Raw genomic sequence first — 25403 nt, 5'->3', positions numbered from 1 at the left:
CAGCTTTCCTGTTCTCCTTGCATGGCCTAACAATAAAGTGACTCCAGTTTCTTCCACTGCAGTTTTTGGTGTTCAGTGTTTGGCTCTGCTGTGCACCCAGACGGACAAACTCTCTTTCTGTTCAGTTACATCTACAACTCTAAATAACCAAACTTCAAATAGCATAGCATACAAAAAACAAAGACCAAGAATGATATGTTTAACATTAATTGGATCAAAGGTAATATATAGAATAAAGTGGGCAAAATGTTTAAACTATTGTAATACTTAAAAGTTACAGTGCTCTTTATCTCCTTTCTATTTTTTTAAATTTTAACTATTTTAGTAAGCACTAAAGTCAATCCATAGACTCATCCACATTACTTTTCAAAGGGGGAGAAAAAAGGCAATTAAACACTGGAAATTAGTCATTTGCCAACAACATCCATATTTTACAAATATGACTCAGCAAACCATTTAATGTGAATTTCAACAGCTTTTAATCAGTTTTTTATGAAAAGACAATTTGATTTGGGCTTTCAAATAACTTTATCAATCATTCCCACGGTTCCAGAGATACTAAAATGCAATTCACTCTTAGTACAAAAGATTTGCCTATATTAACCTTCAACTCACCCAGACATCTACAGGCAGCACTTGATTTTCCATCAAAATGAGAAAATGTTAGGAGCTAAAAATATAAGTATATGCTAAGGTTGTAAAACTTTAAAAAATTATTACTCTGGAATAATGGCAATAGTTAGAATTTCTCTTTTTTAGAGAGAAGAGAAGAGACAAATTCCAGCATTTTCCCCCACCTCCCCCAATTATTTGAGTCACAGGGTTTATTTGTGCTGAAAACCAGCTATCTACGGCTTGAAACCTAAGCAGAATTCATAAGCATTTCAGGACCACCTTGGACCAAAGGAGGTGCTGGGAGATTTCCAGATGGATTATAAGACAATTCATTGATATTTACATAATGAGAATAAATGTTTTTCCTAAGATAGCATTTCCCTTCAATACCTTGAGACCACTAGCAAAAGAGGACTGTACAGAAATTCTATTACATTAATGGTCATTATTTTTATGGCTTTGGCATTTATTAACTAATAGAAGCTGTTTATTGGGTTGTAAACTTTGCTAATGGGGATATTATCTCTAAATTATAAATCTCCTTCAGTATATGGCTTAGTTATAAAAAGAATAATTATTTAAAGTGTCCGTAATGCTGCAGTGTATCATGTTTATCGGCATGATTCCTATAATAGCCATCTAATTGCTAATTGTGGGCTTGAACTTCGAATAACAAGGGCAGTAACACACATCTATACAAAAGAATAAGCAGTTGTCATCCTACAAATTCAGGAGCATATCACTGGTTTGCTTCCTTGTCTCCTCCTACTTCTCAAATGAGTTATAGTACAAGCTTGTACAAGGCCTAAATTATCTACATATTTAAAATCTTGAGGGAAAGACAACTGACTGAAGAGTTGAATAGGTAAGTGACAAATACATAAGCCTGAAAAGTTCCAGGAAAATGTCATTCTTCTAAAAGTTTGTTCTCTGGGGAATGAAAAATCTTAAAGTAACAAAATGGCTTGGCACTGTTAGTTGTCTTAAAAACAAAACAAAAACAAACAAAAAACAACCTGGGATAAAAATCACATAGTCAAAATTTTTGTGAGTAAATGGTTCTAGGTTATAAATTGAATATTCTAGTTTATTGGAAAGTCCTATGGGGTCTATTCCAACAACGACATGTAGAATTATCCTAAGTTTATATATAGAAATAGTTTATTAACTTGAATTTTAAAAACTGAAAGAGCCATTGTTGTCAAGCAAATTGGAATATGTGAGTGCCAAGAAGCCAGCTCATGTGTAGGCAAGAAGATACTGCAAATGTGGAGAAGGCCCCTGAGATATCACCCTCTTCCTCTCCTCAGAGCAGACCCTGAAAGGTAAAGGTTGAAGTCACTTTGCCATAGGCTTCCATTGTCTCTGAGAACACCAGGTGACTGGACTTATGATATGTGGCACCCAACACTGAAGACTGGGGTAGATTGGGACAAACTTCTTACAATAAATTCCCAGAGGTCCTTGATTATGAGTATTAATCAAATATACATTACATGACAAAAGTTCTGCTGAGATTCATAATGTACAGGCCTAGAAGAAAAATAAAAATAGAACTGGAACCTGGCCAGGCGTGGCTCAGTGGCTGAGCATCGACCTATGATCCAGAAGATTGAAGTTCGATTCCCCGTTAGGGAACATGCCCAAGTTGAGGGGCTTGATCCCCGGTGGGGGGCGTGCAGGAGGCAGCTGATTAATGACTCTGTCATCATTGATGTTTCTCTCTCCCTCTCTGAAATCAATAAAAAGTTATAAGAAAAATGGAACCAGAGAAATGTAGGAGGAAAATGCTGTAGTCTTAGAATAGTTAAACCCCTGGGGTGGATGGTATATGTATATGGAGAATGAACCAAAATGATCTCTCAAACTCATCAGCCCTCACATCCTTAAATATTTTAGACATAATACATTTTTGGTCATACTAAAACTATACACACATGCATATATTCCTAAATTAACAAGCTAACTTTGGATATAAAAAGGGCATTAAAATATAAACACCGCATATGTTTCAATTTCTCTCCCAAATTTTTACATGCCTGCAAGTGTGTGTTGCAGGGAGTATGGACTCCTTTTCTTCTCACAGCTTTGCTAATTTCAGAAAATAAATATCTTCACTCTAGAGGTTTAAGAATTATTTTGATAAGATGGGTTGCTACAAAGTTTAATTATACAGGTAACAAATGTCAAAAAGATTTCAAAAAATGTTTAATAGAATCACAATTTATTACTTTGATATAATTTGATTTTATATTGCTATGTATAGCTGTCAAAAGTCATTTTCTTTTTGAGTTGTAATAAATCAAATTATGTTGGTTACAAAATTACCATAAGATTCTTTGGTATTAATAAATCATACATAAAATAAAAATGTTCAATGTTTCTTTAAATGACATTTTTAATAGCACTGGTACATCAGCAATATAATATGATGTTCTGAAAAACTAAAATGACAAAGAGATTAATTATAGTGTCTGGATTTCAGTTCAATTGAAATTGTTTCTTTTCTGTTTTTAATGAAATTATATCCACTGAAATAAACTTGGCAAAATTAGAACAGGAAATCAAAGGAGTTGAGCTAAATTGGCATGGTTACTCCACCTCTAAGCCATACACATCCTTTAAAAATTTAAAATAGTTAACGTATTTCGAAGGAATAGGTGATGGCATCCCGATCCACACATCTTCACATCTCTAAAAAAAAAAAACAACAAAAAGGATAGAATTAAAACCACATTTCAAAGGGCAGTTTTGTAAATGCAACAGTAAATTGCTTCTTGTTATATAATCTCTTGGCAAATAGCTTATTTTCAAAGCAGACATTTCTACAGTCCACTTTTGGATCACAAGGACTTTGTGGTACATTGGATTCTTGTGCTCAATTCTTCCTCCTTCCCTGTATTAGAATTATACACCCATTCTCTGAGATGTGACTTTGTAACACCTTCCATGGAGTTGATTTTCCTGTACCTTTGATACGGGCTTGGCCACCTGACTGGCTTTGGCCTATGTAATGTTAGCAGATGTAGCAAACAGAGGCCATAATGTGTTGGCATGATTTGGCTTGGCCTTCTGTGCATCTGTCATAGCCATGAGAAGAATATGGCCCATGAGGCTGCTGCTGGTCAGAATGGAAAGCTGAGCTGGAGCCAAACCCAGGCGACCTACAGGTCTACGGAGAAGAAAAATAAATACCTGCTGCTGCAAACCACTGAAATTGGGGGGGGGGGGGGGGAGGTCTTTGTTATGCAGCATTATTGCAGTGATAGCTCCCCTTATACTTTATTAAGAAGTCATTCTTTAAAAAATCCAAACTGCTAGCTACACAGGCTGCTTGGTTCCTGTTTCTTCAATCTAACAATGGCAAGAACACTGGATCATTCACAGTATGCTCTTGGGGATAAGCTATTTTACATACACTTCATATATATATAGTATAAATATATACACACATATACTTTTTTAAAAAATTCTTTTTTTTTTTAAATATATCTTTTTATTGATTTCAGAGAGAGGAAAGGAGAGGGAGAGAGAGAGATAGAAACATTAATGATGAGAGAGTCATCGATCGGCTGCAGCCCGCAACCCCGGGCATGTGCCCTGACTGGGAATCAAACCTCGATCGCCTGGATCCTAGGTTGACGCTCAACCGCTGAGCCACACCTGGCCGGGCCATATACTTTTAAAATAACAATATGATACATATGTATATACATTTGCTAATTTCAGAAAAATAAATACCTTCACTCTAGAGAGTTTTAAAAAGTAATTTGATGAGGTAGGTCACAACAAAATTATATAATAATTTTATAAAAGTATGTAATAAACATGTGTCAAAGAGATTTCAAAAAATCTATATATATAAATCTATACACATGCATGTGTGTACTTTTTATTTATGCTGCAATCGTCAATTCATATCAATATCAACAAAGGAGGAAAAGCTTGTAACTGTGGCTCCTTATATTTCTATTTTCAAGGTTAATTTTTTTATATAAGAGGTGTTATATGTTGCCTAAAACTAAATTAGTATCCAAAATCACAAGGTATCACAGAAACACAAGTAAGGGCTCAATAATTCTATGTGATGGAGTTGTGGAAGCAACCTAAGTGATATTTCACTTGGGCCTTATGGAATGAGGAGTTTAGCAGGTGATTAAAGCGATGATGGCTGTGTCAGGCATAGGGAACAGCATAAGCAAAAGCCTGGAGACTTAACAATCGATTTTGGGGAAAGGGTAAGTAGCCCAGTGTGGTTTGGGGCACATAACACAAAGAGGCAAGAAAGGCAGTTGGAAGGAAAAGATGAGGCTAAACTTGGGGGCTTCTGTGCTAGTTTATACTTTATGCTGTGGTTAAGCAAAGTTATTGGTGAGTCTCAGCCAGAGCAATCTGATTAGAGATTAATTACATAACTCAGATGTATGAAGAATGAAATGAAGGGAGAAAATCACATTGGAGGCTACTGCAATAATCCTGGGGAGAGGTGATTATGTTATAACCAGGGCAGCTGAAGCTGGGATGGATAAGAGCCACATCTGAAAGATTTTGCTGCAGTAGAACATACAATACCTGGAAGATGACTGGTTTGAAGTGGTCATAAAAGAAAGGAGTAGTGTTATATAGGTTGAATTGTGTCCTCTCAAAAAAAAAAAAAAAATGATGTGTTGATGTCCTATTGTCCTGTTAAATACATTTTTATTGATTTCAAAGAGAAGGGAGAGGAAGAGAGAGAGATAGAAATATCAATGATGAGAGAGTCATTGATCGGCTGCCTCCTGCACACCCCTCACTGTTGGATTGAGCCTGGAACCCGGACATGTGCCCTGACCACAACCTCCTGGTTTATAGGTCGATGCTCAACCACTGAGCCACGCCAGCCAGGTTGATGTCCTATTTTTGCAGTAACCTCCAAACTTGTGTGTTGGTGAACACATGGAGATTTGTGGAAAGTAGCCTTCCCGGAGAGGGCATGGAAGCTCCTCGCCCTTTCCCCATACTTTGCCCTATTCATCTCTTCCATCTGGCTCTTCCAAACCAGTAATCTAGTAAGTAAAATGTTTCTCTGAGTTCTATGAACCACTCTAGCAAATTAATCAAAACCAAGAAGGGGGTTATGGGAACCCTCTAACGTACAGCCAGTTGGTCAGATGCACAGGTGACAACCTGGACATGCAAATGGTGGCTGAAGTGGGGAGGCAGTGTTGTAGGGCTGAGCCATTAACCTGTGGGATCTGAGGCTATCTCTGGGTAGATACTATCAGAAATGAGTTGAATTGTAGGACACCCAGCTGATGTCAAGAAATACTTGGTATGGGGAAAAAAAAATGCATTGGAATTGGTACCAGAATTATAACCAACCTCCAATTTAGAGAAATTTCCCAATTACTAGTTTAAATAAACTAACACAAATCAAACTGGGATCCAAAGGAGAGTAGAAAGCAGGAGATAAGACTTAAGAAACTTGGAAGGGGGGATAGCAATAAAGTAGAGGGAAAAGATATCTCTTAATAATTGTTACCTGTAACTGGATCCATCTAAAGAAATCACATGGCCAATCTCTTTGTAAAATAAATAAATCTTTGGTGAAATGAGAAATCCTGTCTAATTGTTCTAATAAATATGCAAACATTCCAAACATTACAGAATATTTATGACAATTGGGGCAGTGAGTTAAAATATTCTTTGTCTCCACTGACCTTTTATTCATCCTACACTACAAAATGTGAAGAAAACTCCAGGTTATATTGTATTCCCAGCAGTGCACATAAATTTTAAGTAGAAATAACTGCATGGTAATTTTACAACAGGAGAGTCCCCACCCTTCAAGATGAGGACAAGCCTGCTTGTGTTTCTGTAAACCAGCCCCCTTAATGGTGCACGTTGGAATCTTAAATATCTTCATGTAGCAGGTTCTCCCAGTGCCCTTCCCGATTCCCTCACCCTCTCCACCCTCTCTCACAACAGCCTAACTTCAAACCACCAGCACCTGCATTCCTTTGCCTGAGTGCTTTTCTTTGTCCTCTGAGACCCACTTTGGCTGCCGCTGTTACATGTCATAAGTGCCTGGGAATTAATTACTCCCCCTTTTCAGGAGCAGCCCTCAAACAGTGACTGATGGGACTTGATGGGTGAATACCACCTACACTTTGGGTGGGATAACTCTGAGGTTATTACATCCCTGTGTTTCTCAGAGGCATTAAGCTCCAGTCATCCACATTTGTTACTGATTTAATAGTATGCCCTATAAGCTCCTTTTCTTCCATTTCTCATTTCTCCACTCCCTTACTAGTGGTCTTTTCACTTCAAAAAACTATTTATACTCCAATCTTTGTCTCCAAGTTAGCTTCTAGAGTAAGATAAACAAAGGCATTATGCAATTTTGCATTTATCAAAACTAATAAAAAGTCTATGAAAGTCACAGAACAGCTTGGAACAAGGCAACTTCCTGACAAACTGTGAATGGATCCAGAGTTTCAATATGACGTTCAGATAACTCAAGAGACAGTGCCCAAATTTCAAATATAAATTCCATGTAATGTGAAGCATAAAGAATATGTGTCACATAGCATTTTATGAAAGAAGGAAGAACTATGAAGTACCGAGTAAAATTCAACCACAATGCAAAATCATGACTCTAAAATGGCTGAGAATCATTGTCTGCAAGAGGGCCCCATGGCATCTTCCAAGCTGGCTGTCACTCGAGCTACTTAAGATGTCAAACAAGTTGGCAATAGATTACTGTTCATCAATGGTGAAAATATGTAGCTGCCAATTGTAAAATCATACACCCTTGAAATGGGAAGCAAAGATGGCACTGGATGGAAACTCAGTAAATAGCAGCTGCCCGGTGAGAATAGCAAAGCTATGAGTGAGCTCATGGGCCCTGGATTTATTTGCTTTGACATTTTTAAAAGGAAAATTTAATTGGATTATGTCTCCTAGTTTAAAATTTTCTACTGTAGTACTGGCCACCAGATGCATAAGAGAAAAAAGATAGGGAGCCAATTAAATTCCACACTTCACTGAAACAAGGTTATTTTTATTCCTCCCAAATGTAAGGCTGATAGAATCATGTTAGTGATTTTACCCTGCTACTCCCCTCCACTCACTTGAAAAAGGGCATTTCTACAGGAAATATCTATAAATTTGTTAAAAGTCCAGTAGTGTGTATGGAATTGAAATTGTGGTTTGATTGGATTTTCTTCCTTGTTGACATGACCTTTGAAATAATCAAATTAAGCTGACAAAATCATAAAAGCAGTTAAGTTTCAGTAAATCAAATTAAAATTAATTTTGGAAAGATAGTTCACAAATACTTGTCAAGATAATCAAGAGTATTCTGATGACATAAGGAAAAGCTCATATATCAAGCCAGGAGATTTGCTTATATTTCTATACATTTCTGTCTTTATTGTAATAACAGTATTTCACAATTGCTTCCCTCTGCTCCAGACAAAGCTTCAGTAAAGTTGTCATCTGTGTGAGTGTAGCTAAAACACAGGTGTAACTTCTAAGCAAGAAACCTTTCCTTAAAACTGCATTACAGCCCTGGCCGGTGTGGCTCACTGGTTGAGTGTCAAGCCATGAACCAGGAGGTCACTGGTTCGATTCTCAGTCAGGTCACATGCACAGGTTGTGGGCTCAATTCCCAGTAGGGGGTAGGCAGGAGGCAGCCGATTGATATTTCTCTCTCCTTCTCTCTTCCTCTCTCTCTAAAATCAATAAACATATTTTTTGAAAAACTACATTACAGGACAAGTAAAGTTTTCAAGGACACATGGATTTTTTTTGATCTTCAGTGACAGACATACATACAATTCAAATAGACATCATCCAATGCTTTCAATCAAAGTGGATTCCAGCAGTATCGTTTCCTATTAGGTTATTGCTTTGTATTAGGTAATCAGTATGTATTTATCAGTTATATTTAAAAGTTAGTGAGAATGATTAATAATCTATTTGACCTGTTAAATTTAACTTCAAATATTAGAAATAACTGTTTATTAAAGTGTTGGCACTAGCCCCTAACTATATAATCCTTACCTTTTGAGTCTCAAATTTTTATCTATAAATTGGGAATGATACATTTTCACAAGGTTGTTGGGACAATAAAATGTCATAGGTTATTCTAGCCTCTAAATATCAAAAGGAGATCTTCAACAAGTGGGGTGCCCAAAGATGTATCCCAAAGATGTACCCAACTGTCCCCTACTCCTCTCACTACCAAGGCTATATATCATCTTGTTGTGACATGAGAGCTTTAGAGCCATTCGCTAATGCTTCTGCAGTTCCAGTGCTCCTAAAATGAAGCCATATCCAGTTTTTCTCAGAAATGGCCAAAGATAAGATGCCAATCACCTAGTGTAACTTATAAAGTTTATATGAGGACCAATTTAGTGTTTTGGTTTTTTAAAAATGTGACTTCTAAGAATAATGAGACCGACTCTAAACAGTGGGACCTATTTTTCCAGTTTTACAGCTACCATCTGTGAGCAAGCACAATAGAATAGAAATGGGGTCTCCAGGCTCTGACAGCACCAGGGCACATGCTGAGACCATAGATAGTCACATAATGGAATGAGAGTTAAATTACCACCCCAATTGCTCACAGTGGGCTGCTGTGGGGGCCAGGCAGAGGCCTGGCCAAGGGAGCTCCTGAGACTCCAGGCTACAAGCCACAGTCAGCAGTCATGGTGGGTGACAGCTTACATGTATCCATGTAGGAAAATCTCTCACCAAAGGGCAGCAGGACTAATCAAAGCTGGGCTAGCTACAATCACAGTACTATTTGTAAATTTTGCTAATTAGCTATTGGGTCTCAGTCCTATTAGCTGAGACCACCTAACCATCACTGGTAGGGGAGCCCCATATGAGTCCAGGGGACCAGTCCTGACATCTAGCAGACCAAGCCAGGAGCTGTTAGTCTGGACCTGGCCTTATAACTTGGCTGTGGGGCTTGTTCACCTGAGCCCAAGTCTTTTTTCTGGTAACAGACTGTGCTGGGCCATTCTCCATTTGCCCCTCAAGATCCATTTTCTGTGACGCCTTTTTCACTGAGCTGTCTGCACTGAAAGGCCAACCTCTGTGGATTGTATCATTTCCTGAGTTTCCTTGTTCTCTGGCTTTTGGATGGGTCCAGCCACTGGGAAGTAGCAAGAGATGAGGGTATTGATTCCACTTCCCCTTCCTCTACTCCCTCCCTGCCGGGCCATGGTTTGGCAGTGGCTACACTCCTCTACCTTCTGCCATGTTCTAGCTTCTCCACTAGGTTCCAATAATACTACCCACCTACCTCTGCTTCTCCAGACCTAAGGGTGGTAAAGCCTTGTCATTCTTGCTAGTCCCTGAGTGTTCTACTGCCCTCACTGGTTCCCTTAACCCTACCCACTCCTCTATCAATAGTCCCTTTATTAAATCCATACCCCGGATTCCTATATACTGTGTGTGTATTTCCTGATGGAACCTTACTGGTATAGTGACTTAGCCTATTCTGTCCCCTGAGCAGGGCTGAAGGCTTGGTTCAAGCCTGCTGAGTAGCCTCTGATCCCACCACTATGCTTCTGTTTTAGAGAAACACCTGTTGAAACTCCCTGATGCCCTGCCCTTCCAATCCCATGTCTGGTGTATCAGATCACCCTCCTACTCAGCCTCTGGGTGGCTGATACCTATGGTCTGCTTTTTGGGCTCCTCTCTATTCACATCATGTGCTTCAGTTAAACAGGCTACACTGGGAAAGTGTCTGAAGTCACTATCCCTACCTCCCATCCCATCCATTAAGGCTGATGCAAACAGAATTGGTGTTGAATCTAGTACGTAGGACTGCTTAGCTTTCATCAGCTGAGAAGTTCTGTTTCACTTCTCAGATTCCAAGTTCAAGAATGAGATCCTCTTGAGGATAACATTCAGCCCAGGAGTAAAAACATCCAGGTTCTAAGTGGAGGACAGTAGCAGTAACTTCTAGATAACTTGTTCATGGCATCTCTAGAACTTCAGGAAGAGCCAGTTTGACTAACTGATACACTGAAGGAAGCATACAGTTGCCCAAACCCTGGCCTCCACAGAGTAGCTCAGCCTGCCATTCCTTGTTCTCAACAGAACTTGAATCTTGTCACATCGTGCTCAGGGCTGGGTGATTTTCTCGACCTTGTAGATCTTGTCCTAAAGTCCCACGTGTTACTTTTTTGCTATGGCAGTCTCTCCAAATGTTGGCAATCCCCAAAGTTCTAAGTGACAGGTTTTCTCCACCCAACTGGGTTCCACAGATCTACGTATCTGGTCTAACTCTTCCATGGCCTCTTCTGGCATAACCACTCCCCTGTTAGTTTCCTGCCACAGTGTAACATTAGATGATAACCTAGGAGCAGGGGTGGGAATGAGATTGTGCCACACTGCTGGGAGGGAGCCAAGTTGATACCAAGAATAATCAAAAAGGGCTTCAAGAGTGCTTGGTTGCCAAGCTGTGATGTACCATCCAGAATCCCCTTGAGGAAAGACTTATGGCTTAGCTGCTAGAAGTCCCCTTCAGGGACTGTCTCAGCTACAGAGCAGTCTCGCTACAAAGAGCTATATTGTCGAAGGTCATACCTCTTCCTAAACCAACTCACAGGGATAAAGACCAGGCCATTATGGCTCAACTCAGGACAACTCTGAAGTCATTCTAGTTCCAGAGTTCCCGGTGGGCTGGCCAAAGCTGTCTTTGGGCCTGCATAACATCTCAACTTCTCCTTCTGCCCAATCCTGTGTCCTTCCTTTCCCTTCCACAGGTATGGATCCCAGGGACATCCCAAATAAAATTCCTGCACATTAGACTCCATTTGCTTCCCGGAGAACCCAACCTGTGACAGGTTCTGACCCAGAGTATTTCAAGGACTTAGATAATAACACTGAAGCACTTATATGGTTCAGGAGATACTATACTCTTCACTACTTATTCTACTGTATGAACTATGCAATATTATGCTCAACCTATTCAGACTAAATATTTTCACATGGGCTTATAGACTCACTGGTAACATTCCCAAGCTATCTTATATTCTCTTTATGAAATAGTAGAAAAATTAGGAGTACCAGAGTGCTCCAGACTCTGGAATATAGTTAAGTCCTCATTATTTGTTAAATTGATCAGGTACTATTTTATACCTATGTTCTTTCTTTCTTTAACTGGCTGAAAAGAAATGTCCCTTCCAGATGTCTTCCTCAGACTCAACTATTTTGGGTTGGTGAGCAAAATTGGTAAAAGACCCTAAGAGCAAAGCTCTTATCGCCACAAATGAGTAACAACTGGAAAAACCTACTGCTGAAACACAGGCCCTTTTGGATACAACGTTCCTGTTCTGTTACTGTTCTAACTCTTAACCTTTAAGGATACAATCACTGATCTTAGCCTTGGAGGTTGAATGCTCAAGGCCAAGCCGCTTGACTTGAGGAAGTAAGTAATCTCCATTTTACAAAAAAAAATAATAATAGCTAACATTTAAGCCCTTAGTATGGGACAGATATTGTGATAAGTATCTCACATGTGTAGACTCGATCCCCACAACCACCCTGAGGAAGGAATTATTCTTATCTCCATTTTTGAGATGGGAAAACCTGAAAGGTTGAATAATTTGCACCCAGTGCACCCAGTTAGTCAATCACTGAGCTAAGGATTTGAACTCCAGTTCACATTCCAGACTTTCTGCTCTACCTGCTTCCCTAAAGCACCTGAGCTCCAAGGTTCATTAACTGTCCTAGTTGACAGAGTAAGGGATGAAATGGGGGAGGGGTGGTTAAAGGGAGAGAGGACCTCTGAGCTTCCTACACAGTGATTCCTCTTCCAGTATGAGTAGAAGAGATCATTTTGTGGGTCCTTAAAACAATTTAATGGGTCACACACTATATTCAAAAAAGAGAAAGAAAGGGAAGAGAGGAGAGAAAAGAAAAGAAAGGAAGAGAGAATGGAAGGATGAGAGAAAGGAAATATCATACTGCACCACATATAGTTAGAACAGTATTGGTTCATGTAACTTTTGCTCCATTGTATATGTGCCTGCTGGGTTGATACAAAAAAATGTCTTTCTTACTGTGGGTTGTAGTACCAAAAGATAATTAAATTTCATTCGAAATCAATAATCATCAGGAAAATCAAAATTCAAGTAACAAGACACTACATCTTTTCAGGGACAAAAATGCAAAAACAGCCTAGCCAGTGTGGCTCATAGCTCAATTCCCGGTCAGGGCACGTGCCTGGGTTGCAGGCAGGACCCCCAGTAGGGGGCATGCAGGGAGCAGCTGATAGATGGTTCTCTCTCATCACTGATGTTTTTATCTCTCTCTCCCTCTTTCCCTTCTCTCTGAAATCAGTAAAATAAAATATTTTAAAAATGTAAAAAAACTTGAATGCCTATCAAATAGAAATGGGTGAATAAATTATTCTATATCTGTACTACATTTATTGAAAAATGGCTGAGGTGTATACATGTTAAACTAGAGCAATTTCCCATGATTTACGATTCAATAAGAAAAACACACTGCAGATAAATGCATGTGGTACGATTATATTTTTGTACAATAGATGATGAAACACCCAACATGTAGACAAACATTTGGGTGGTGGATTGGGTGGAAAGGAAAAGGAGAGAAGTACAAAGTAAGGAAAAGAATAACAAAGGCAGTTGCTAACTAGCAAAAATAAGTACGTGTATCATTCAGGATCCCTTGGGAAACAGAGGACATATACAAACTGTGTAAGTTGAGAAAAGTTTAATAAAATGAATATCTACAAAGTTGTTCGAAGTGTTTAGGGAAACCAACAGGGGATTTTCCAGTCCCTCCAGGATTGTAGCAGCAGGGTGCCATTACCACCACCTGGGACTGAAGGGGCATGTGAGGATGGTTATCAGAATCTGGAGTGGGCAGCACCTCCAGACAGAGCCTCCAGACAGGCTCTGTGGGCCTTGGCTGGGGGAAGCAATCAATCTATTGTGACTGACAAGGAGGGAGATGATTTCTCTCTCCACCCACCTTCTACTTTCCTGTTGTTGCATTCCATTGGCTAACCCAACTGGAGGCCAGAGGGCTCAAGCCTCAATGATGCAGGTCACAAAGGTCAGCTGCCTGAGATTCAGAACAAGGGTAGAGGGGGCTGGAGAAAAGTACTAAGGGGACAAATGGATGATATCCAACACAGAACACCATAACATTAAATGAAAAGGTAGAATATAAACTCCATCTATCATTTTTTATGTAAAAACTAAATATTTACATAGATAAGAAAAGGTTACCAAATGACAGTATCAATTTTTTTGTGATAATATCTTGGATTTTAGTTAATTAAATCCAGTATCTTTGATAATAATTATATTTAAAAGATTTTTTCTTTTTTACTCTTTCCAGTTAACATATCTGAGTTAAACTTCTGACTCTACCAGACCCTTGCTATTTCTAACTTCCTCTTCTCTAAAATGGAAATGATAAAAGTACCTACCTCATAGGGTTGCTATGAGGATTAAATGAGCTAATAGATTTGGAGGTCTTAGAACAGTGCTTAGCACACAGTAAATGCTGTAAGTGTTTGCTGTTATTATGGTGATGACGGGGCATCATGAGCCTCCTAATGGATCTCCATGCTCCCTCTCCAATCTATCCACCATCCAGCCACAGCAAGCTCCCTTTAAAGGGTACACCTAATCATGTCACTTTCTTCCTTGGAATTGGCCATGATCTCCAGATCTTGCAGAACAATATTCAAAACTCACCCTTGCAGGTATCTCCAGCCTCATCCTTTTCCACTCTTTCCTTTGTGCTTTCATTCCAGCCACACCGATTCCTTCTGGTTCTGCACAAGTACCATGTTGTCCCATGTCCCAGAGCCTCTGTTGGGAATGCTTTCCCATATCATGCCACTTTCCTACCTTGCTAACTCTTAGTACTCATCATTGAAATTTCAAGCATTACCTCTGCTGAGAAGACTTCCTGTCCCTTCCCCCACCCCAGTCTGATTTACTTATAAGCAGCTTCCTCCTCATCCCATTACATCCCATGCCGGCTGTATCAGGCCATACTCCAAGTCATGAGCACTGAGACTCCCCCATCAACAGTGGGCCCCTGACCTTTTTCTCTGGACCCCAGCACAGAGCACAGAACCTCCTGAAAGTGGATACTTAATCATGATTTTTCTGCAAATAAAATTTATAAATGAACAAGTTAAGAAAGTGACTGAGCCAGAATTCAACCCCAGTTCTGTTTGACTCCAAAGGCCACCACTGTCTCCCAATCATCTGGAAGTTCTAAGGCTGCCTGACACTCCAGAATAGCTACATGTCTGAGGGATCTCCCCAGGGGCACTAGACCAGTTCAGGCCAGAATGAGCTGGTCAGCAGAGACCGGGAGGACTAAATGCCTCTTTTCTGAGAGTATCAAACATATGACATTAGCTTTATCAAGGGACTTTCCCAAGAAAATCAATTTCTGGAGCATGGTAAAATATAAACAAACCACCACCCACCCACCCACTCCTTAAAGACAATTGGTCCAAAGAGATCTTAGAGAATTCAGACAATTCCACAATGTTGAGAGCACCATCTGATCACATGAACTTTGTTATCCCCAGCCAAGCATTTTTCTACTAAATTTTTATTTTAAATTTGGCTCCGCTGTGAAATGTGCATCCCTGTAACTGTATGGTTTTGACCCAAGGCAAGCCTGTGTGCACAGTCATAGATAAACTGGGGTATCCTGACATATTCACCATTTGAGATTTGCTCTTGTGGCTCATGATTATGTTACCAGAATCCCTTGATAACAGTGTTTATATCTATTTATAACTATAACCTATTATCCTATCTTCCATGTAATTGGATGTGATTAAGGTTAAAAAATTTCAGCTGCATAAGAAAAGTCATGCTCTTATAGAACAGATGTTCACTCAGCATGGAAAGTGAATTAGCCTTTAACACAAATACCCAGAAATATATATGCGCTCTTTGCAAAAGCATTGATGTTAATATTTTACATGGAAAAATAAATTTAAGATAAAGGGTATTAAAAATGCAAGTGAGGTACTAAGCTGGTTTTTAAAATAGATATTAATTTTACCTCTTTCAAGGGCGATATTGCTATTAATTCAGGCATCCGATTTATTCTCCAGTTCAGGGCAGAGAAAAATGACTCATAATTGATTTGTTCTTCACTGTCTTCAAACCTGAAAATATAATTATAGTATATAATTTGATTCAATCGGCAGAATTCGGAACCAAAATGTCAGTTTAAATGCTACCATGAAAACAGTATCAGGAATGCTTCAATATCTGATATTTTCCTTATTTATTATTAGTTTATTATCTGTTTTCAACCCTTCAGAATATAAACTCTTTGCAAGCAGAGATCTCACACATCTAATTTGCGAAAGTATCCCCAGTACCTAGATCAATGCTGGCACTTAGTAGGTGTTCAATAAATATTTATTGCAGTTGCCACAGAAACAAATTAGTTTATTCAGGAACTAAGACCATTGTTATATTTTTTAAAGAATATTTGAAGGTCTTTTTAGTTTTAAATGGTTGATACTATATATCAGTATAATAAAATGTCCTTACATTTCTTAAATTATATGCTTTTTAAATCTTTAAGGCAAGCCTAGATTCATTTTGTCTAGTATATTTTTAGGAAAATTAAAAGGTGTCTTTATCATTTATTATGTAGCCATTAAAAAGGGTTATTTAGATCTATATATTCTATCATGAAAATATGTTCATGATATATTGTTGAGTAGAAATGAGGTTACAAAATAGCATGTAGAATTATGATCTCACTTTAGGTTTATATTTATATAAAAAGGCATAGAGAAAAGTCTAGTAACACTACACTGAAGTATTAAGAATAGCTATCTCTGAGAGGAGACATTATAATTTTTGTTTTTTCTTTAGAATATCCGGTATCATCTGAATGGTTTTAAATTTATAATCAGAAAAAATTAAGCCAATTTTCACTTAAAAATGATTATCCTGCACCATAAAACTATAGGTCAAAAATAGTGAAACTATTTGATTACTATTTCCTAATTATGGACATTGACATAAATTCATCTTTAACCATAACAGAGTTTGGGCCATTAAGACCCAGTAATGTCAACACAATTGCTATGATGACCTAAAATCAAACAAAATACTTCTTTGTGCAATACCACTTATTCCAAATTTGACCACGTTCTACCAATTTTTATCGCTAACTATATACTGCTCATGTAAAAGCATTTTTTGAAGGAAAAGACAAACATAGTCACTTAAGGCATTGATCCATGCACCCTGCCCCGGGCTTCAGCCCTTCTCAGAACCTCCAACTCACCACATCCCTACAATCAGCAAGTGAGGTATACGAGTTATTACTGAAAAGGTGAACAAAGGGTAATTATAAGAAAACTCAGTGATGATAACAGTAGGAAAGCAATGTACTCATACTCAGTCAAAAGACTTGTCTTTTTTCTCAAAATATTAAGAAAATAATAGCTCATATTTATAAAGTAAAAAAAGTTAGCAGCAATAAATTAAAAGTTATAAGATGTCATATAGGCTCATCAATCTAAACAAAGCAGAATAAACAGAATGATCAGAAGAGGGGAAAAGAAATTGGGTAATACTTTTGTGTACATTTTCTTTGGCCAAAGATTCTGGGATACAACTCCAATATGCTGCCCCTACCACTGCCTATCCTGTGAATTTTGGCTCATTCATCATTTGAACTCCTTGAAAGAACATGCTCTGTTTATGGAAATATTTGTAGCCAAAATGAAGGATCAGTATGTCTTTTATTTTGAGTGTGTGTGTTGGGAGAAGAACTGAAATTGAATCAATTAAAGATGTTTTGTAAGAAACTTTCCTTTAGCATGGAGCCTTTGAAGAAACGTATTCCCTAATACCCTGAGTAGGGGCTGAGGTCAGAAAATGAGATCACTGAAGGGCCTTTGACTTTCATACTGAGGAAAACTAAGCCATGGGAGCACATTGTACAGCACTGTAATGGAATCTAAGTTATATTTTCTGTAATGGGATCTAAGTTATATTTTCTAAAGATCACTCTGGATGATATATTGAAAACAGAATGTAGGAGCAAGGCCAAAGTGGCAATGGCAGTTAACATTCTTTTGCAGTAATCCAAATGAGAGATAATGGCAGCTTAAATGATGCTGGTTAATTCTGAATATATTTTGAGTATAGGACTTCCTGAAAGATTTCACATAGTTTGTAAGACAGAAGGAAGGAATAGATTCAGGACAACGCCAAGGATTTTACCCGAAGAACTGAAAAAACAGAGATGCCCTAACAGGTTGGAAAAGAATGCAAGGGCTACAGATTGGGAGAAAAGCTTAGGAGTTTGTTTTCAGATACGTTACATTTTGATGGGAAGTGAGCAGTTGGGTATATGAGTCTGAAGTTGAGGGAAGAGATTCAAGTTGAATATAAAAATGTGGGAGTCACTGGGAGACAGGATATCACCAATACAATAAGCTTCTCTATCTGTTCCTACTATACAGAATTTAATTGCCAGCAAATTCCTATTACATCAGTTACAGGAGGCACTTATTTAATCCTAGAGGTTTCAGAAATGTAATATCCTTGTAATTTGGGAACCAGTCAAAAGGCTATCATACAGATGTAGGATCACACCAAACTTCACCCTTCATATACAGTCCACTAACCAGCGATGTGGGTTCTATTACCATAGCCTACCACAAATCTCTTTTTCTCCATTTGCTCTACTATTCACTAATTCCAAGCCACCATCATCTCTCACCTGGACTAAAGCAATAACTTCTTATCTTGGTATTTATGCTTCTATTCTTACCTTGCTGCAGGCCATCTTCCATCAGAATGATCTCTCTAAAACATAGGTCACTCATCAATGACTTACTTGCTTGTGCCTCCCCATTGGCTTCCCAATCCACTTAGAACCCAAACTGAACTCTTTAACAGGGTTTGTAAGATCCTACGTAATCTGGCCACTGCTGACCCTTCTGATCTTATCTGAAAACTATCTCCCTGTTCACAATGTTCCACATATTCTAGCCTTCTTGTTCTCGAAGCATACTAAAATTGTTCCCAGAAATGTAAGGCACTGACACCTTCTGGTCCCTTTATCTGGAAAGTCTCAAATAAAATTTTGCTTCCTCAGAAAGGCCGTCCTGGGGTCCTTATCTAACTCAGTCCCTGTGCCTGAATATGCATTTGGCCTGGATGATGGCATTGGAACTTACAGAAAAATTTCTGAAAGTCACCATTGGAAGGTCCTAGTGTCAGACCTTATTACTAATAAGTCTATTTATTGATGCTTACCTGTTACCACTAGCCACCTTCCCGGCCCAAATTATGATATGTCAAACTCAACACATCTAATCATTTACCCACTTCAAAGGATATTTGGGGAATATGGAAATCCCCCAAAAGGAGCAAGAAAGAAAAAAACATTTCAATTAAGGGGATAAAACTAGCCAATCCTTCTTGGAAGAATTCTTCGCTCTTGGAAAGATAATAAAGTTGCAGTAAATCATGATGGATCGATCACATTTATCTCTCTTTCCCACAAAAATCTCACCAAAATGATATTAAAGAAGTGAAAATAGGTAATATCATACAATGACAAAGATAGATGAGAAACGGACAACAATGGACAAGAGATTGCAAAATCTTTACAAGATGGAAAGCAGACCAAGGATTGGTATCTGACTTGGCAGAGCTGAGGAAGTGAAGCTGAACTCCATGGTAGAAGAAGGGGGCACTTAGAGATTAGTCAATGTGGCCCACAGAACTCTTGAGAGGCTTAGCAATTGCAGGGTTTAGCAATGAAGGCAGGGATAAGGTATGGGACTGAAAACAAGGACTGTTTGAAAACCTAAATAAAGCAAGAGCAGCTGGAGACCAAGTATCTTTTCTTCTACATGGTACTCTACAGGAAAGTGAAGTTTGTTCTCCAGAGAAATTCAACTAAAGAAGCTTCAGTCTTGGGGAGATGAAGCATAATGGAGGGCAGAGGGAAGCACTGAACATTAAACTTGGTCCTCTCAGCCCCCTTCCTTCCCCTTTCTTATTTCCAAAACACCAGTGGCCATTCTTAAATTCTCCGCCTTTTTCACTCCCCACTCTATCCTATTCAGCAGGAAAAGATAGGATTCTTATTTCAATACTCTAAATGGTTCCAGAAAGGTCTCCAAATTCCAGTTTCTGGTGATTACCCAATGAAAATGAGGACTAGGAGATGACTCATGCAGTGAAACCTACCAATCAACAAGGTCCACTCCCAAAAGCTTCCAGCATTAAGGACAGAAGCCAAAACAACAACAGAAAAAAAAGGAGGAATTAGAGATACAAAGACAATTTGGGTACCAGAGAAAAACATGTGAGATAAGAGGATATACTGCATCCATGGAAAAATAACAGAAGACTACAAAAAAAAGAAAAAAAAGAAAATTCAGACTAAAAAATGTGCTCTTGGAATAAAAAATATGATAGCAGTCAACATGCTATAGAAGGGGTGGAATATAAAGTTGAGGAGATCCCTTAGTAAGTACATCATAGTGACAAAAAGGAAATTGGGGAGAGAAAAAAAAAAAGAAATTCAAGATATCCAAAATCTTAATGACTGGAGTTCTCACAAGAGAAAAATGAAAATGGAGGGGAGAAAATTATTAAAAATTAATGGACAGCCAGGCTGGTGTGGCTTAGTGGTTGAGCATCGACCTAGGATCCAGGAGATCGCAGTTCAAGTCTGGGCAGGGCACATGCCTGGGTTGCGGGCTCGGTTGGGAGCGTGCAGGAGGCAGCCGATCAATAACAACTCTCCCGTCATTGATGTTTCTATCTTTCTCCCTCTCCCTTCCTCTCTTTGAAATCAATAAAATATTTTTTAAAAATTAATGGACAGCTTTTTTATAATATGTGGTACATTTACACAATGGCATACTATGCAGCTGTAAAAAAGAAGGATCTCTTACCCTTTGCTACAGCATGGATGGACCTGGAGAATATTATGCTGAGTGAAATAAGCCAGTCAAAGACAAATATCACATGAACTCACCTATAAGTGAAATCTAATGAACATAATAAACTGACAAACAAGACAGGTCCAGAGACATGGGGGCATGGAACAGACTGACATATCTCAGAGGGAAGGGTGAGGAGACGGGAAGAGATTAACCAAAGAGCTCATATACATATATGCATGACCAATGGACACAGACAATAGTGTGGTGAAGGCCTGGGGTGGGACAGGGGCTATGAGGAGGTGGGTAAAGGGGGGGAATTGGGGGACATCTGTAATACTGTTAATAATAATTAAGAAGAAAATCCTGCCACCCTCTGGCCTCAACATCCCCCTCTGTAGAATGGGGACCGCCAAGGTACCTACCCCATGTGGACACCACTTCAAGATATTTAAATTATCTGGACTCAGACTTGAGTTTAAAACTGGGCTCTGCCTGTTCCCACTGAGGGATGCCTCAGTTTCCCCCTCTAGAAAGAGACAGAGTTTATTTTCTGACACCCACAGGGGCTGTTCTGAGACTCAGCTGCTTCCTATAATGACCCCCATTTGTTAAGCACTTGCTGTGTGCAAAGCTCTGGCTATGCCTGCTCCATGTGCCTGTTTGCTCATCTGAGAGATGGAGCTAATACATAGAAAGAAGATTCTAAGGAGAGAACATGGGTGGAGCTCCCTGCAGGGTTCAAGCATGTGCCCGACACTAGATGCCTTCGAGCTGTGGTGAGTCCTGTCCTTCTGAGTCCTGTCATCACAGTGGTTGCTATTTAAAGCATCTAGCACTGGTCCTGCACACAGCAGATGCTCACTAAATGCTCTCTTTGGAATTAAATAAATCTGGGCTCTAATCCTTGCTCTAGGGCCTTGGACATATCACTTTCTCCACCTGAGCCTTGGTTTGCCCATCTGAAAAATGGGCTCATCATGGGCACTGAGCAGGAGCAGCACCCAGCACCCAGCAAAGCAGACTTAATGACCAGGATGGAAAGTGTTGGGCCAAGCGTTGTAACCTCGGTGGTGTGGTAATGTCCTCACTTCCTGGCCAACCTGCCCCTCAGAAGGTGACACCCCTCCCCCACCTATGACCTCACCCCCAGAGTGGCCAGTGGAACTATGAGGGGTCCATGATGTCACCCCATTCTGCTCCACAAAGACTCTTGGCAGGCAACTGCCCCTGGCTTGTTTCTGTCCCTGGGGAAGCTTCTGAGACCCTGGGACTTGAAAGTCGTGGTCACAACAAAGTTCCTGAGAGGGATATAGAGCATCGGGAACCAAGGAAACTCCAAGTGCTGACCCTGGGAGGCCAGAACCAGCGGCAAAAGTCTTATGGGCGTGTAGAGCATCACTCAGCAGTTCCAGGAGTCCCACCGCCACCAGGCAACCATGGTCCTCCTGGGCTGGGTACTTATTCTGCTGATGGCTCTGCCCCTGGGCATAACAGGTACCAAGCAATGCATCTTCTGTGAGCTGAGCGACTCCTCCAATTGCCCTGGCATCCCCATGACTTGTGGCAACAACGAGGAGTATTTCATGGGCCAAGGGACCGCTCGGGTCTAGGCCCCGTGATGAACAAAGGCTGCATGGAAACCATTTGGTGTGGCAGTGAGGAGGCTGTTGCCTACCAGGGTGTCACCTATAGCCTCACCTCCACCTGCTGCTATGGTGAATTGTGTAACAGGGCCCCCACCCCCACAGGCAGCTTGACAGTGGGGGCCACCACTGGCCTGGTGCTGGGGGTGCTGGTGCTGCTTCCTTGACTGTGACCAGTGTGGAGGGCAGGGCCTGGGACTGGCCTCAGGGCTCTGTTGCTCCTTGTGCCCCCTGCCTCCTCCCCTTTCCCCCGTTAAATGGCCAGAGGCCCTAGACAAAAAATAAAATTAAAAATAATAAAAAAGATGTACAGTACTTTTTCATGGGAATGATAGTGTAACAGACTTTAGAAATAAGTAATGCTGTCAACAATACAAAAAGAAACATCTACTTTAAATAAATAAAGCTAAAAAAAATAAAGCTACTAGTAATAATCTCAAAAAGAATTAAAGGGTAATTTCTCAGAACCAAAGGACAGAGTCTCGAGACACAGTGAATCTACACACACACACACACACCATAAAGCCCCATCCAGAACACCAGGAATAAAGAGAAGATCCTAAGAGCACCCAGAAAGAACAACAACAATAACAAATATTATGTCAAATTCTCAAGTATCATAACAGGAAGTTAGTAGTAGTATCTAAAAATGAAAAATACAGAAATAGAAGTATGTGCATGCTATTTAAATGTCTGCAGAAAAAGCTAGAAGGACTGAAAGTGGCTGGTTATTGTGAATGGGATCTGGGAGGTGGGGAGGGATGCAATTGGAAACTGCTATTGTTGGAATAAGTTTTTAGAATGATTTGATTATTTTTATATTAAGAATATGTATCGGTTTGATATAAATAAAAATTTTTAAAGTTTAAAAAGCAGATGAGAGACCTTCAAACATGCTTTTCAAGGTAGTAAAGTCATATAAGTCAGATTGGGAAAGGAAGGAGCACCACAAGTTGGGAGTATGATGAGTAATTATTCTCACAGTCTTCCTCCCTGCTCCAAAATTCTACAGATAGCTTCCTCCTGTGGACCATTGATATAGTGAGATTTTCATGCCCTTATTTGATATTATAATATATACTATATCTAATATACACTATTGTTAGATGAGGTTTCGTGAGAAAGACGACTAGGATACAAAGGGAAGCCCCAGTTCTAAAAACAGTCCATGTTGGAGGAGAAGGAGACAAGGGGGAACAGTTCAGAGATGGAGAAAGGCTTGACTATTAGGATAGTGAGAACAAGTAGGTCAGTGCCTACATTCACCCCTGAGTATTATTTCCCTGGTCACCTATCATGGAGTCCTCCCTGCCTTGTGATTACAGGCCATCAATTGCCAAATTCTACCCATTCTTTCAAATTGTGAATCATATACATGCTATGCTTCTGATCACAAATGTTAACATCCTGATTCTCCACCTGAGTCCCCTACTTTGCTCCTTTTCAAATATTTGGCCCTTGCTAAGACTCATCCATGGTCAAAGGATAATGCTTTGCCACTCTAGAGAAAATTCTCTTGAAAAGGCAATTTCAAAAAGACCTTCTATGACAACATTGTTGAAATCAGTGCACAGAGTTCCAGGGTAATTGCCCTAAAGAGCAACACTAATTCTTGTTTTTAAGTGTTTTTATACTTGTTAAAAAGTCAGCCTCCATACTTTATATTCCCAGCTCACAGTACTAAAGTGTTTTCCTAAAATATCCATAAATTCTTCTTTCCCTTTGATACTTGAGCAAGCCACCACTTCCTTCCCTACACAAACTAAGGGACATGTCTGTGGAAGAAGAGGGAGGGAAGGCAATTTCTCTGGATCCTCTCTAGAGAATACTGACCCCCAAGCATGTTTCCCAATGCCTCGCTAGGTGGGAGTTCTTAGAAGTGAGTCTAATGTGTCATTTGACAGCTGCTCTTGCTCTCCTTCTCAAAAATGATGACTGGCTTGAAAACTTCAGAAGCCATCCATCTCCTTGTCATGGGAAATAACACTGATCTGCTTTATTTCCACCATCTGTGCAGGGAAAAGGCACAGCAGCATCTGTATTTTGCTGAAGACTAATATGGGTTCCCCTCTGCTGCAAAGGCCATCTTATAACTTAGAGGAATGGGCTGGATGCATGACCAGGAACAGAGGGAGGGCAATGAAGACACATTTTGGATTCACTTAATTGTGTTTGGTTTCATTTAATTACCCAGAAAGCCCAGAGGTGTACACTGAAACACCTGGTGAGATTCTTAAAAACCAGAATCTTGAGAAAAAAGTGGAGCACTGTGCAATTGTGCCATAGCGACACAAGCATGTAGAGTTGGCAAACTGATATTGCCCAAGTTGCCAACGAGTAACTCTGGTTGTCTCAAATAGCCAGGCCTGTAAATTTCAAATGTGATACCAGCACAGTTCACCTCTGTGAGGCAAGTCACAGCTGCCAAGTACAGACTGTACACACAATCAATGTTCTGTCGGTCCACATGATTTTGGATTTAAAAAAATTTCTTAAACTACAAATCACCTTATATTTGAAAAGGTAGAAAGCGTGGAACGGAGAGAGGGAGAGGGAGAAGAGAAAGAAGAGAGAAAAGAGGGGAGGGGAGGGGAGGGGCAGAGATAGAGAGACAGATGGGGCCTCCTCTGTGAAAACTTCCCAGTGTGCCAAACACTGCAACAATAGCTGCTGCATAGCTCAACCCTGTCCCTCAGCTTTACTGCCAGGTATTGTTGGTGAAATCACTTGAGCCTAAACGATGCCTCTGGAAGGGGGGCATGGGGTGAGGCTGGGTAGAGTATAATGAGATGATTTTAAAGCCCTGTTAACTTTTTCCATTTTAACTGATATTTCTGGATGAGGCAGCAGCTCTCTTGGGAGGCCAATTCTAAGGCATTCCATGGAGCCCAAAGCCAGCTTTAAAAGACTAGCTTGGGGCAGAGCTGCTGAGGAAAGAGTTGCACTTAAATTTCCAACTATTCCAAGTCTCAATTCAGAAGGCCGCAATTAGGGAAGGAGGCTACCTCTTTAGTCCCCAGTCCCACAAGGAACACAGAATTGAATGACCTCAGAATACTCTCTTCTTGTTCCGGTTTGAGAACCAGAATTTCTTGTTAGTACTGAGGAAATATTAATATGCAAATGAAGGCTCAGAGAGGTTGACTCTATTTATAAGGTTCACATAGGAAGGAGGTAGTAGAGTTGTA

At 39.8% G+C, this 25403-nt stretch overlaps 1 protein-coding gene and 1 pseudogene across 1 annotated transcript in view; one reads left to right on the top strand and one right to left on the bottom strand.

Moving 5' to 3' along the window:
* Nucleotides 1-455: 455 nt before the first annotated feature.
* EFHC2 (EF-hand domain containing 2) overlaps nucleotides 456-25403 on the bottom strand; it is a 194393-nt gene continuing 169445 nt past the window's right edge. Inside the window, exons 14-15 of the mRNA XM_016218528.2 lie at nucleotides 15694-15799; nucleotides 456-3309 (exon numbers count right to left, since the gene is read on the bottom strand). Of these exons, the coding sequence (XP_016074014.1) occupies nucleotides 3208-3309; nucleotides 15694-15799 (208 nt within the window). The 3' untranslated portion in view covers nucleotides 456-3207. The remainder of the gene's footprint in view (nucleotides 3310-15693; nucleotides 15800-25403) is intronic.
* Nucleotides 22018-22382, top strand: LOC107541341 (sperm acrosome membrane-associated protein 4-like; annotated as a pseudogene).

This window comes from Miniopterus natalensis, chromosome X (genome assembly GCF_054644295.1).
Source record: "Miniopterus natalensis isolate mMinNat1 chromosome X, mMinNat1.hap1, whole genome shotgun sequence".
NCBI lineage: Eukaryota > Metazoa > Chordata > Mammalia > Chiroptera > Miniopteridae > Miniopterus > Miniopterus natalensis.
Note: the sequence above shows the minus strand (reverse complement) of the source record. Positions and strands in the feature narration are given on the sequence as shown.